At 37.9% G+C, this 14,349-nt stretch overlaps 1 protein-coding gene across 3 annotated transcripts in view; it reads right to left on the bottom strand.

The window, feature by feature from the left end:
- The window catches only part of LDAH (lipid droplet associated hydrolase), a 93,805-nt gene that overhangs the window by 19,400 nt on the left and 60,056 nt on the right, over positions 1-14,349 (bottom strand). For all 3 annotated transcript variants that reach the window (XM_036873249.1, XM_036873250.1, XM_036873251.1), the window contains exon 5: positions 9,902-10,136. In XM_036873249.1, coding sequence (XP_036729144.1) covers positions 9,902-10,136 — 235 coding nt within the window. The remainder of the gene's footprint in view (positions 1-9,901; positions 10,137-14,349) is intronic.

The following is a 14,349-nucleotide window of genomic DNA, read 5'->3' as shown; positions in this document are numbered from 1 at the left end:
TCATAAAAGTCGTAACTGTGATATGTTAAAATTCTTCACATTTATCTCCCCTACCATGCTATATAAATATATATATATATATAAATATAGCAGCAGCTATATTTCATTTATTATTCTCTCCAGTGATTATGCAAGTGCTTGGTTCATGGCAGCTGTGAGTTAAGGGTTGTTAAATAAAATAAATGAGAAGGGACTCGGCCAGTGTTTTTCTTTTTGTGGGGGGGGGGGTAGGAGGGAAACGAGTCAGGAGGAAAAACCTGCTGCCTTCCTTGAAGTGGTGCAAGAGCTGACATCACAAGAGAGGCCAGAACACTGACATGGTAAGCCAAGCTGGCAGGTACTGGTATAAAACTGGGACAAATCATTGCAGGCAAGAGTGGCAATCTAAGAGCTTCTGTTGAGACTGGCCCCAAACTAGGCCACATAAAGCACTGGCCATAGCAGTGAGGGAAAATGCAGAGGGAAGAAAAACCACAATTAATGATACAATAGGAGGTTTGGGGGAGATGTATGAACAGTTTTCTGAAGTAGAACTTGGGGGTTGGAAGCCAAGTTGTCCTGCTGTTTTGGTGGTATGTGATCCAGTGCCATTAGCGCAGTTTCATAGTAGAAATGCCCCAGTTTGTTCAGTTTTGCCTTTATATTGGGGAGGGAGGGTTGATGGTGCTGAAGCAAAGGGAATTACTTGAACTGGGCACAGTTTAATTAGGGCAGGTGAAATCTGGAGGTAGGAAATCTCCCATACATGGGTGTGTACACTGCAGTGTAAAATGTGATTGTTACTCCTGGTCTGTTCTGACCAAGATATTATTTCTAGTCACTTTAATTTTCTTTAAAATGGCTGTTAGGTTCTGTATGTCCAAAGTATGCCATAAGGTTTAGAAGAAAAAAAACAGTCTCTTAAAAAAATGCTCCTTACAAGATTTGCTGGATTAGAAAAAGGGTTTGGTATATTTACCTCCACGATGGGAGGGTGGCTGAGGGCAGAAGTCATTAGTAAGCACACAAATAGAGGTAAACAGCAAAAAGTTTTCATTTAAATTCTCTTTAAAATAATAAGGGTACTACTAATAATCATGGGAACCAAGACAGGCTCTCCTGTGGATAGGTGCATCTAGATGTGCTTCCAAGAGGGTCTCCCATAAATAAACTGCAGACCCCAGTCTGAGGTGGTCTTGTCAGGGCTAGTGAAGCCCAAAGACATTCTGGAGGGGACATGGCTGTGGTGGACTTTAGTTACGGTGAAGAGGATGGAGTTAACTGTCTAGGTTACTAGTTAACTAGTACGGATGGAGTTAACTAGCTAGGTGTTTGGTAGGTCCATGGAAGATGAGTAGGTAGGTAGGTCCAAGACCATCTTGAAGTAGGGATGTAGTAAATACTAGTACCTACCCAAAAGCCAATAAAAAACCCCTCATTTCCTTGACTAGAGACATGGGAAAGTCAAAACATACGGCTTTTCCACATCCCTTATAGCTAGGGATATGGCCTAGTTTTGGCTACTAATGTAGAGACAAGGTTCCTAGGGGAGGACTTCTCTTCCTAAATAAGCCAAAGCCTCATCAGGAATAAGCCTCTGCTTTTGCCCCATTTTCCTTAATTCCATCTGAATGTCAGACATGAGGCCTAGAGTAGCAGAAGTCATCATGTGATCATGAGATGACGAGCATGAGGATAAATGTGCTGAGGACAAAGAGTGGAAATCTAGAAAGAACCCACATCCTTGATGGCACTGTTGAGATACCATTTATCTCTGGACTCTCCCCTTTATATTTCTTGGTGCATGAGAAAAATATCAATAGATCCCTATCTGTTTAGGCCACTGTAATTTAGTTTTCTGTTATCTATAGCCAAACTCAGCCTTAGCTAATAAAAGCAAATAAAAATGGGGTCTCTGGATTTTCTGGGTGTTTTTGGTTAACAGAGGTTGATGTTGTTGTCAACTTCCTATCAGATTCTGGTACTTGAGTAGGGGAGCAGGGTGGCATCAAGCCTTATCTATACATACTAGATCTTCCCTATAGTAGGGAAGAGGTAGGAGCTGACTGCAAAAAAGCCGTTCCAAGGATAGCCCCTCCTAGCACATCTTCTAACTGGCCCTGAGGCTGGCAAGATGTTGCCGAATGTAGAAGAGTTAGGTGCGAGCCAAGCAGGGCTGCATGTTAGCAAAATTCTTGGGGCTGAGGACAGACTGTGAAACTGGATAGTCCTGGAGATGTGAGTATCCCATACTCCAGCAGAGCTCCGTCCAGAGCTGCTCAGGCAAAGTTAAGGCTAGGCAATCAAGAAGCATAAACCAGGAGAGTTTGTCAGAAGTTAAGCAGGACTACACATGCTCAGAAACCCAGATGAAGTCTTACAAGGGCCAGTTCTTTGGTAGGTCTTTATTTTTTTCCCGATCGTTTTCTACCGTTTCTATTTGTGCCAATTGTGGCTTTTAACAATGTGAAAACCAGATCTGAAAAAGTAATTCTCCCATTCTAAAATTTCTGCGTAATTTGGAGTGTTTACTATTCACATATGTTTCTCCATAAGCCAAGACTTTCGTTATTATAACCATTGATTTAGTCTGCAAACAGATAGTCTTATCTATGTGACACTGAGTTCACCAAAGTGAAACACACAACTCAAGGTGTATGATTTTTTAAAAAATAATACAACTTTTTGGAGTGGCAGATAATTTAAAGATATATATATATATATATAAATTTCTATAGAAAAAAATAATAAAACTTTCACTGAGTCATTTACTTCTAAACCAGAGATGATATTCTAGTACTGTATCTAATCACCTTTTGCCCTAAATCCTAATACTGACCACACACACTCAAAATCTTTTCTTTCATTGCTGAATTTTAGGCTAAACTTCTATGAATAACTAAGGCTGAAGTTGGCTTTTATAAATGGATTTTCCTAAGCTACACACATAAATGAGAGAATAGGTAACATGGCAGTCTGGTTTTGTCTTATTCAAAATATTATTCTGGGATTAAGTAAAAAATATTCTGAGAAGAAATTTGTGATTTTTTAGTGAAGCTTATGTGTCAGTTCATTGAATAGTTCTGTTCATTTCATATCACTGTACATGTTTTTAAAAGTTATTTCCATATTGATTAAGGAAAGGAAAGATTATGAAAGTGTCTTTTACAAGAATGTATGCAACAGAAGTAACGTAATCTACCAGGAATGCCCTTTGTCTGCACTGTGTTTTTCTAGTTAGGTAACTGAAAGGAATTAAAACATCAATTTGGCCTAACAAAAAGACCCTAAAATATTTTTTAACGTTAATTATCTTGACCTGTGATACTGCTAAGCTAAAATATATTTGCTTTTAGCTTTGATCAGAAAATCCAATTCAGCTGTCTTAGTGAAAAATTTATTTCTCATGAAACAGAAGAACATCTATTCTAAAGAAAATATGTAGTAGCAAATATTCCAGAATTAAAATTAAAGAAAAAAACCATATATTTTCTTTAAAAATAACATTCAAAACAATCTAGTTGTATCAATTGAACTGATGAACACTGTGGTAAAGTTTATAAAGTATCCTAATTGAATTAGGGCTACTCTATCCTGAATGCTGGATAGGAAAGGATGTTTTACTCACTCAGTCTGCTGAAGAAGGCTAATACATAGCATCTCAGCCTATAAGAAGCACCATTTTTGCCACAAGGACAACAGCATTTGAAATACTTGAATACTTTGGTTCCTTGAATTTTTCAGACCTTACTACAATAAAAAAATATGTGTATAAACTAAAGGATACAGAAAATCAGTTTCTATCCAGATAGGTCAGGATTTATTATCCACTACTTGGACTGGCAAACTTCCTCCATTTGTTTCCATAAGATTTCTACTGAAGCACAGACATTACATAATGTGAAAACACCCCAAGTCCTCCTAAAAGTCAAACCGGTATGCTAAAGGTCATTGTCTGGATGACAGTCAAGCCACAGAGAAGCAGGTCTGGAGGAGGAAGGTCCGGATGGCATAGATTTGACCACTGAAAATGATCTCAGACCTGGTATTCCTTTCCCCTGATGACCCCTCTGTTTGTGTAACATGAAAATCATGTCATGAAAATCATGTCACCAACTCAAGTGACTGGTTTGAATATCGATTACCCTTCACCATTCATGGGATACAAGCTCGGGAGGAGTGCACTAATCATCCACAAGGGCCAGGGTCTTATCTGATGAGTATCAGTCCCTCTCCGCGGGGGCCTTCTAGCATTTGTCATAAGCAAGAGAAAAGGAATCACTAGAGGGATGGCCAGGGTAAGCCTGGGTAAAGGCAGGTTCTGTGGTAGCTGTTGCAAGAGGAGGCAGGGGTGACACGGGACCCAAAGGGGAGAGGTATAAAGAGGCCGGCTAGAACGATTGCAATGCTTGCTTAAGGGTTAGCCTACGGTCACTACTAGGAGATTGAACTAAGTACCCATGCAGAGAATAAACCAAGAACACAAAGCAGCAAGAAGACAGGTAATTCTTGCTTCCTTTCTCTTTACCCAAGGTTATACAGACAGGGTGGGTAATGGGGAAACAAAAGAGACTACTGAAGTACTAGTTACTTGGATATCAGAAAGGCAGATCCAGAAGGAAGAGAACAGAAAATCAGAGAAGGAAAGGATATCAGAAACAAAAGGGCTGTGCTCCAAAAGTTTGTTTGCAAGTTGGTTGTTTGGAACAGAGATAAAGCAGTGTGGCTGAGTGTTTAGTCTGGTCTAAAAGTCTATTTTGCACACAATATAACTCTACTATGGGAAAGAAATCCCAGGGTTCCCCAAGCAACAATGCAGCTGGAAGGCTCTGGTTGCCTTGAGTCAGGGAGGGGAATGTGTCCTAGGTCCAAACTGTCTTGCTCCTTGATGCCTGCACTTGGGGCTCCAGGAAGACTCAGTAAGAGGTCAATCACTGCAGCTGAAAGGAAGATTCCTTTCTCTCAAGTGCAGCTTATGGAGCCTACTTCTTCAAGAGGGTGTTTACAATTCTGCTGTAGAAAAATTGAAAATAAATCTTTATATAAGTACCCATTTTAATGAAAAAACATTAAACATGTCATATGTCATATGTGATGTGTTATATAGTCACTAAATATATATAGAAAAACAAATAAAACTTTCTTATATCCCATGTGCTGATTTGGGTTTAGAAAGTATTTCTAAAGAGGTAGAAGGAAAGCACAGGTAGCTCCCTATCTAATGCCTATCAGGAACCCAGATGTTTTCGGTGGAGTGTTCTATAAATATCTATTAAATCCTGTTGGTTGGGGCTTCTCTGGTGGCGCAGTGGTTGAGAATCTGCCTGCCAATGTAGGGAACACAGGTTCAAGTCCTGGTCTGGGAAGATCCCACATGCCATGGAGCAACTGGGCCCGTGAGCCACAATTACTGAGTCTGCGCGTCTGGAGCCTGTGCTCTGCAACAAGAGAGGTCGCGATAGTGAAGAGGCCCGGGCACCGCAATGAAGAGTGGCCCCCGCTCGCCACAACTAGAGAAAGCCCTCGCACAGAAACGAAGACCCAACACAGCCATAAATAAATAAATTAATTAATTAAAAAAAAATCCTGTTGGTTGATACTGTTGCTAATTTATCTATATCCTTGCTAATTTTTTTCTGTTCTATTATTCTACTGATTGTTGAGAGAGGGGTGTTTAAGCGTCCAACTATAATTGTGCATTTGTCCATTACTCCTTTCAGTTCTATCAGTTTTTGCTTCATATATTTTGCCGCTCACTTATTTCGTGCATACACATTTAGAATTGCTATAACTCCTTGGTAAATTGAACCTTTTATTATTATTATTATTATGTATTGTCACTCTCTGTTCCTGGTAATTTTCTTTGCTATGAAGTCCACTTTATCTGATATTAATATAGTCATTACTGGTTCCTTTTGATTAATGTTTGCATGATGTATCTTTTCCCATTCTTTTACTTTCAGTCTACTTATATGATTATATTTTAACCAAGTTTTCTGAAGACAGCATATACTTAGGTTATGTTTTTTAATCCACTTTGTCAATCTTTATCTTTTAATTGGTATATTTTGACCATTTACATTTAATGTAATTATTGGTATGTTACAGCTTGTATGCCATTTTATTATTTGTTTTCTGATGGTTGTCTGTTTTCTATTTCTCTGTGTTCTTTCTCTGGCCTTCCTATATTTTTTACTAAATGTTTTAGAATTCTATTTTGATTTACCTATAGTGTTTTGGAGTATGTCTCTTTTTATAGATTTTAAAGTGGTCATTCTAGGTATTACATTATATATGTAACTTAATACAGTCTACGGGTGTTGACATTTTACCAGTTCAAGTGAAGTACAGAAGTATATTACTTCCCTTTATGTTATTTTACCCTCCCCTATTTATAATATAATTGCCTTAAATACTTCTTCTGTATACACCTAGATCATATCAATGTTATAATTTTTGCTTCAACTGTTAAACATAATTTAGAAATCTCAAGAGGAGAAGGAAAATGTAATTATCCACATTTTTTCTTTCTGTTCTTTCCTTTCTAAATGTTTCAAGATTCCTTCTTTGATCATTTATTTTCAGTTTAGAGAACTTCCTATAGCTATTCTTTTAGGATACACCTGATAGTTACAAATTCCTTTAGTTTTCCTTCATTGGAGAGTGTCTTAATTTTCTCTTCCTTCCTAAAGCACATTTTTTCTGGATATAGAATTCTGTATTGATGGTTCTTTTCTATTTACACTTGAAATATATGCCATTTCTTTTGGCCTCTATAGATTCTGAAGAGAAAGTAGTTGTCACTCAAATAGATTTTCCTCTATAAATATGTATCATTTCTCTCTGGCTGCTTTCAAGATATTTTCCTTGCTTTAGTTTTCAAATGTTTCTGTGTCTTGGTGTGGATTTCTTTGGGTTTACTTATTTGGAGTTCATCTAGCTTCTTGAATTTTGTAGGTTTATGTCTTTTACCAAATTTGGAAAGTTCCTATTTTTATTGTTATATCTTTATGTTCCCTGGTTCTTTCCTCTGTCCCCTCCATTTTACTGTTGAGCTCAAACACTGAGTTTTTAATATGGTTATTATATTTTTCAGTTCTAAAATTTCCATTCAGTTTTTCTTTAAACCTTCTCTTTCCTGAGACTTTCTATTTTTTCATTTTTTTCAAACATGTTTATTAATTGCTCATTGAAGTATTTTTATAATGACTGCTTTAAAATCTTTGTCAGAAAATTCTAGTATCTCTGTCATTTGGTGTTGGCATTTATTGTCTTCTTCCATTCAAATTGAGCTTTTCCGGGTTTTTGGTATGACAAGTGATTTTTAACTAAAACAAGGACAATTGGGATATTATGATACTCCTGATCTTATTTAAACTTTCTATTTTAGGTGGGGTTTTTTTTTTGTTTTTTTTGTTTTTTTTTCCCCTGGCATTTCTTCAGCAAGGGAAGTGGGGAAGGAGAAGTGCCACCTCACTACTGCCAGGTGGGGCAGAAATCCAGGTTCTCCATTTGGTTTCTATTGACAACCAAGCGGTGGAGGGGCTCCTCATTATTGCTGGGCATGGGTAGGAATTCTGACTCCCCACTAGGCTTCCATTATTACCATCCCAGCTAGGAGAGGTAGAATTGCCTTATTGCTTTTCCCACATGATCCCCACTGATCTCATAGGAGTGGTGGTGGTAGTAGCCTCATTACTGCTGGGCAGTGGTGAAAGTCCTGCCTCTCCAATCAGCCTCTTCTGGACACCACCCTAGTGAGGAAGGAGAGGGGTGCCTCATTACTGTTGGATGTAGGGTAAAGTCCAGGCCTCCCACTTGGCCTTTGCTGGTTTGGGTAAGGATAAGGCCATGGTTTTTACTATGGTGCATGGCTAGATTAGGGCAGTCATTATCCAAAAGTTTCTTTTAGAAAGGTTGCCATTTTCCTGGTGCTCTGGCTACAGAGTGCAGGCTTTTTTCAGGGCTTTTAAAAAATCCACACCCATTGGTATTTCTGGGTCACTGGCTCCAAGTCTAGGATATACGTGGTAAAAAGAAAACCCAGGGAACTTACCACTGTGTTGCTCTGTGGGTCCCAAGGTCCCTACATAGTCTGCTTTCTTCTCCACCTTTCAGAGTCTTATATTTGTTTTACATATAATATGCAGGATTTTTAGCACTTAGTAGGAGAAACAGGGAAAAGAATACATCTATTTCATCTTCCTGGAAGCAGAAGTCCTTGGAGGAAAATGGATTCCTTAACTAGAGAATGCTTTTTTAAAATCCTTTCTAAGGGTAAAATGAAAAAGATTAAAGAAGGAAAAAAAAAATCTGTAAACTGTAATGACTTACTGAAGTATACATGGAGTAGTTTTATATATGTTTGCCAGAATTTCAAGTGATTTCCATTTGATTTCAATTTCCAAATGTGTCCAGTCTAACTCTTGATTTGATCAATGACTGAGAACCAGAGAGGGGAAAGGACTAAATTGAGGCCACAGAGGGAGTCTGAGGCAAAACCAAAATGAGAGTTGAGGTTTTCTGACTTGTAGTCAGTGCCATTTTCACTTACTAGGCCATTTCTTTCTCTTCTATGAGGGAAAAATAAGGGGCTGGACCAGAAGGTCTTCAAGGGACATCTCCAACTTCAATGTTTGGTAATTTTTATGACTGTCCTGAGCCTTGCTTCCCTACTCCCTATCTCATCTTCTGCTGCTGCTATGCTAAGCCTATAACAAAGAATGAGAGTTGGGGAGAGCATAAAAATCCACAAATACAGAAAATATATTGAACTTTGTATTTGTGATGACTACTTCTTGCTACATATTTAGAAAAACACTTCCCATACAATCTGTAGCTGTACAATTCTAAAGGCAGGGCTGTGACTTGTTTCTGGATTCACTATGCACATGATCTCGTGGCACTCGATGTAGGTGAGCATGGTAAACTTTACTCAGGAGTCCTGCTTTTATGACTGAAAGGAGCAAAGAGACAATAATAGCAGCAGCTATGGTAAAAGGAAGCTTAACACAGTGGCATATTGCTGGAGTTTGAACACTACCCACTAGTTGTGTGACTTCAGGCAAATCATGTAACTTCTCTGAACCTCAGTATCTTCATCTGTAAAATGGGGACAATAATAATACCTAAACCTTATTAGTTCTTCTGAGGACTACAGGTTAAAGCTTAGAACAGCAGCTATTAGCTGCTGCTGCTGCAACTGTTGTTATATCATTCATTGGAGGCTTATTACAAATAAAATACTAGATAGACACTTTGCATATATTATCACATTTAATCCTATAATAATCTTTTGAGGTATGGGATATTATTATCCCATTTTATGGCTTAAGAAAGTACCATATTTTATTATTAGTATTAACTAAACAGATAAATTACATTTAAAAGCAACATTTGAAGCCAAGAAGTAAAGTAGCAAAAACATTCCCTAGCACATTCAGAAACTATAATCAGTAACGCATCCAGTGTTACATTACCATGACTATTATTTATTGTTAGTTTTATAACTTAAACTTCTCCAAGAACTTTTAAAGAGCAAAGTAAAATCATAGCCTGTTCACTCTATGGGAATATTAGGCCTGATTTTCTTGGGCTGATTTTTGCAAAGTTCACACACTGAGCTTAACAGGGCACACCCTGGATTCCTGTAAGGACTCCATATATACTCGATACAGAAGAATTCTTTCTCATCATCCTGTAGCTAGAGTGGAGAATCAGAAGGATAAGGTTTAAAATTAAAGCATGATGAGGCTTTTCTGTCATTTAGAATACCCCTCACTATTTTCTTTTTATTTCTAGTTTTAAACTTTGGGGAGAAAAATACAACAAATAATTCCTTGCTTGATACTCATCCACTGAGATTATTCTCTTAACACTTTCTGATACAAGAATAAACATATACATTTTAAAATGTGCTTACTGAGGCAGAACGGTTCCAACAAATTCAGAAACGAAAATTCACTCTGTAGGTTCATCCTTTGAAGGAGCATTCTGATCACCAAGGACTTGATTTTCTCAGGCCACGGTTTAAGTAGTAAGTAGCCAGGAACATAGAAAGCATATCGAAACCAGCACAGAAGTGGAGTGGCCAGCTTGCCTTTGGGTGACTCAGACATTCGCTCAATTGTTGGAAAGAGCAGAAAAGAGCGAATTACCTACAATAAAAAAATTTAAAAAAAACACTTTGATGAGAAGTTTTCTTAAGGGATAAGTCATTGCTTTACTGTTTCTTCTATACAGTATCCACAAATGACTGAGTTTTAGAATATGGCTAACAATCTATTCAGACTGAGAAGAAGTACCACCCACTGCCTTCTCAGCCCTCAACCGACCTGGGTAGGATATAAGGATGTCCCTTAAGTTGCTGGGGTTAACTTTCAGGGTGAGGAGGAAATCAGATTCCTAGATAAGTTCTTGATTGTGACAGCAACTCACAATCCCTTTGAAGGATTGCTGAAAGTAGAAATGAATGTACCATTTTAATAGTTATACCAACTTGACTGACTAATGATGCCAAAAGAGAATAAAGCTACATAAAAGACTCCATTTCTAGTCAGAATTTCTTTTATTGATTATATTTAGAGATAGTTCACTTTTGAAAAGCTCCTCTATTCCTTAATCTTACCAGCCAAAGATAATCTTTAATAGGACCAAATATATTTTTAGCAACTGATTCAACCTCAATAAAGTGTAGGCCAGGGACAAAGGAAGCTGGGAATTTCTACCTATGTGGGAAAATGTTTAAGGACAAAAATATCATTTCAACTCAATTCATCAGAATATCATGAAATATATTTTAATAATATACCAGAAGAAAAGAGCATCTCTAAAACATTTAAAATTTACCATTATTTACCATATTAATATTTAAAAAATTAATATATAAAAATAATTTATATGGGGGATCAGAAAAGTCAAAATAGTTAAGTATAATCCATATTAATAATAGGATAACATAAATGGAACATACATGGAACAGCTCGACAATGTTAGCAGACTGTAGAACAGGAAATGAGAATGGACACAAGATTTTAGTTTTTAAAAAACCTTTTAAATTGTTAAGTATAACATACATACAGAAAAGCATATAAAACATAAATGTTCAATTTAACAAATAATTTATAAAATGAACAGCTGTGTGGGTCAAGAAACAAGACACTGCCAGCATGGCATCTTCCAATCACAACCCCTTCCTCTGCTCACATCTTAGGTAATCTCTATCCTGACTTCCTTACTTTTCTTTGTATCAATACTTATCATTCCTTAATACTATAATCACTTCCTTATTTTGCTTTATATTAATGCTTATCAACCTGCTATAGACTGAACTGTGTCACCCCCAAATTGATATGACGAAGCCCTAACTCCCAAGGTGACTGCATGTAGAGAGAGGTAATTACGGTTATATAAGGTCATAAGAGTGGGGCCCTAATGGATAGGATTAGTATCCTTATAAGGACAGACACCTGAGAGCTTACTCTCATCCCAAGAACACACAGAGAAGAGATCTGGCGAACACACAGACAGAAGGTGGCCATCTACAAGCCAGGAAGAAGTTTCACTGGAAACTGACCATGCTGGCATGCTGATCTTGGACTTCCAAACTCCAGAACGGTGAGAAAATAAATGTCAGTTGTTTAAGCCACCCAGTCTATGGCATTTTGTTATGGCAGTTCGAGCAGACTAATACCTATCCCTTAATACCATAGTTAATTTTTGTCTGTTAATGAACTTTATATAGATATAATCATGCAGTGTGTTTTTGTATTTTACTTCCTTCACTCAACATTGTTTATAACATCCAACCATGCTGATACATGTAGCAATAGCTCATTATCTTTGCTATACAGTTTTCCACTGTAAGAACAAAACACAATTTATTTTACTGACAGATATTTGTGTTATTACAAATATGCTGTTATAATATTTTTACACACATCTCTTGTGCATGTGTGCATGTATTTCTGTTGACTATATCACCTCGAAGTAGAAATATGGGGTCATATGGTTGCACATGTGCAGCTTTAGTAGGTAGTTCCAAATTTTTTTTTGAATTTTTGAATTTTATTTTATTTATTTTTTTATACAGCAGGTTCTTATTACTTACCCATTTTATACATATTAGTGTATATGTCAATCCCAATTTCCCAAATAGTTTTTCAAAGTACTTATACCAATCTACTCCCCTACCATCAGACATGAGGGTTCATATTGTTACATTTCCTCACATTTGGTACTGGCAAACTTTGTAATTATAATTGTAATTGACCAACCTGGTGTTTAGAGGTATTTCATTGTGGCTCTAATTTGTGTTTCTCTGATGACTAATAAGCCTTTTATATGCTTTTTGGACATTTTCTATATATCCTTTGCAAATGTCTTATTTAAGTCTCACATTTTTCTATTAGACTGTCTTATTTTTTATTGATTTGTAGAAGTTGCTTTTTATTTTAGATACCAGTCCTTTGTCATGTTGCAGTTCCTGGCTTGCCTGTTCAACCCTTATTCTTTTTTTTTTTTTTCTTAATGGAGATAAGCTCTTAAGTTTGATGCAGTTGAATTTAACAGTCTTTTCTCTTACAGTTATTGTTCTTTGTCTGTGGTTTAAGAAATTCTAGAAGATATTATTTTTTCATGCTACCTCTTATCTGTTCTACAATGTGGATTTAAGCCTTGGGCTGTGTTTAACTTCAGCTGTGAGTCTGCTCCTTTGATTTCAGGCATCAGTGATTTGCCATTTCCCTTATGTATTTACATTCTTCCTTCTGGATGAACTGGATGCACTTTTCCTGGTAGACCTGATAGTAAAGGTGGGGTTTTGTGGACTCAGTCTCTTTTTCAACTTCCACTGTTGACAGTCCTTTTTCATAGTAACCTATTTGATGGCACTGACCAAATGTTAAAGTTGATCAGGTAACACCTGTCATTCTGCCTTCATGTCTGTCTCACTAATAGAGAACAGGAATTTGAGGGTGAAAACTGTGGAGGACTCTTCTTTCTAATTATGATATCTTCTTGTTCTTCCTTGGTCATATCTATCAGATAAGTGCTTAGCCATTTCCTGCAGACTTTTCCTTTTCTCTCAACAATATCTGAGATATTTTAGTTGTTTCTTTTTTGGTCACAGTAATTTGATCTCTACTAGATCTCCTCCTCTGTCACATAAGTAAGAATGTACTGTTCCCTGTGGTCTTGACGTTCTTTGGGAGCAGGGAGGCACAGCCTTTTCAGATGATTTTTAAAATGCTGGGTTGGTAACAACACATGGCAAAGTGCTCATAATGTGCTTTTTGAATGAATGCTGAGTTTCAGCCAGAATATGGGAGTTTCTGCCACCTTGGCATCTTCTCAAGCACAAAGCAGAGGAGATGCTGGATGGACTGTGCTTAATAAAGGCCTTTGGGGCCTTTATGCGGCATTCATGGGCACCTGTGATGCAGATCACTGTGGGCTCCAGAATGTCAGGGATGATCCAGAATCTTCCAGTCAGAGCCAGCTGCCTGTATTACAATGGGTTTATACAAAGGTTATATATAAAGATTCACACAAAGCTTACAGGATCTCTGGGAAGTCTGACTGGACAAGAAAAGTCAGTTAAAGGAATCATTCTCCCTGGATGCCAATTTCAGTGTGAACTCTAACTCAATGCATTTGTCTTGTTTTTTTTTTTACTTCTATTTTTATTTTATTTTTGGCTGCGTTGGGTCTTTGTTGCTGTGCACGGGCTTTCTCTAGTTGCGGCGAGAGGGGGTTACTCTTTGTTGCGGTGCGTGGGCTTCTCATCGTGGTGGCTTCTCTTGTTGCAAAGCACGGGCTCTAGGCGCGTGGGCTTCAGTAGTTGCAGCACGGGGGCTCAGTAGTTGTGGCAGGCAGGCCCTAGAGCACGCAGGCTTCAGTACTTGTGGCTCATGGGCTCTAGAGCGCAGGCTCAGTAGTTTTGATGCACGGGCTTAGTTGCTCTGTGGCACGTGGGATCTTCCCGGACCAGGGATCAAACCCACGTCCCCTGCATTGGCAGGTGGATTCTTAATCACTGCACCACCAGGGAAGTCCCTAACTCAATGCATTTGAACACAAACACAGGAGGAATGAAATCAGCTTCGGGATCCTGGGACTTCTGATACTTGGTCACCTTCTTCTTCCCCTTCTAGCATAACACAGGGACACAGCATTCCTGATTCATCAGTGATGACCATGGTGTTGAGGACACAGGGTAAGCAGAGTATGTAGCATGAGCATCCTAACGATAGTTACCTTCAGTCTTGGGAGGCATAAGTAAAGAAACTGATAGCTTCCCGATGTCTCCAGGGCTCTTGAACAGGTCTCCGTATTTTCGTATTCCATATACAGTGGGTAGGCTACTGCTTC

Source organism: Balaenoptera musculus, chromosome 13 (genome assembly GCF_009873245.2).
Source record: "Balaenoptera musculus isolate JJ_BM4_2016_0621 chromosome 13, mBalMus1.pri.v3, whole genome shotgun sequence".
Lineage (NCBI taxonomy): Eukaryota > Metazoa > Chordata > Mammalia > Artiodactyla > Balaenopteridae > Balaenoptera > Balaenoptera musculus.
Note: the sequence above shows the minus strand (reverse complement) of the source record. Positions and strands in the feature narration are given on the sequence as shown.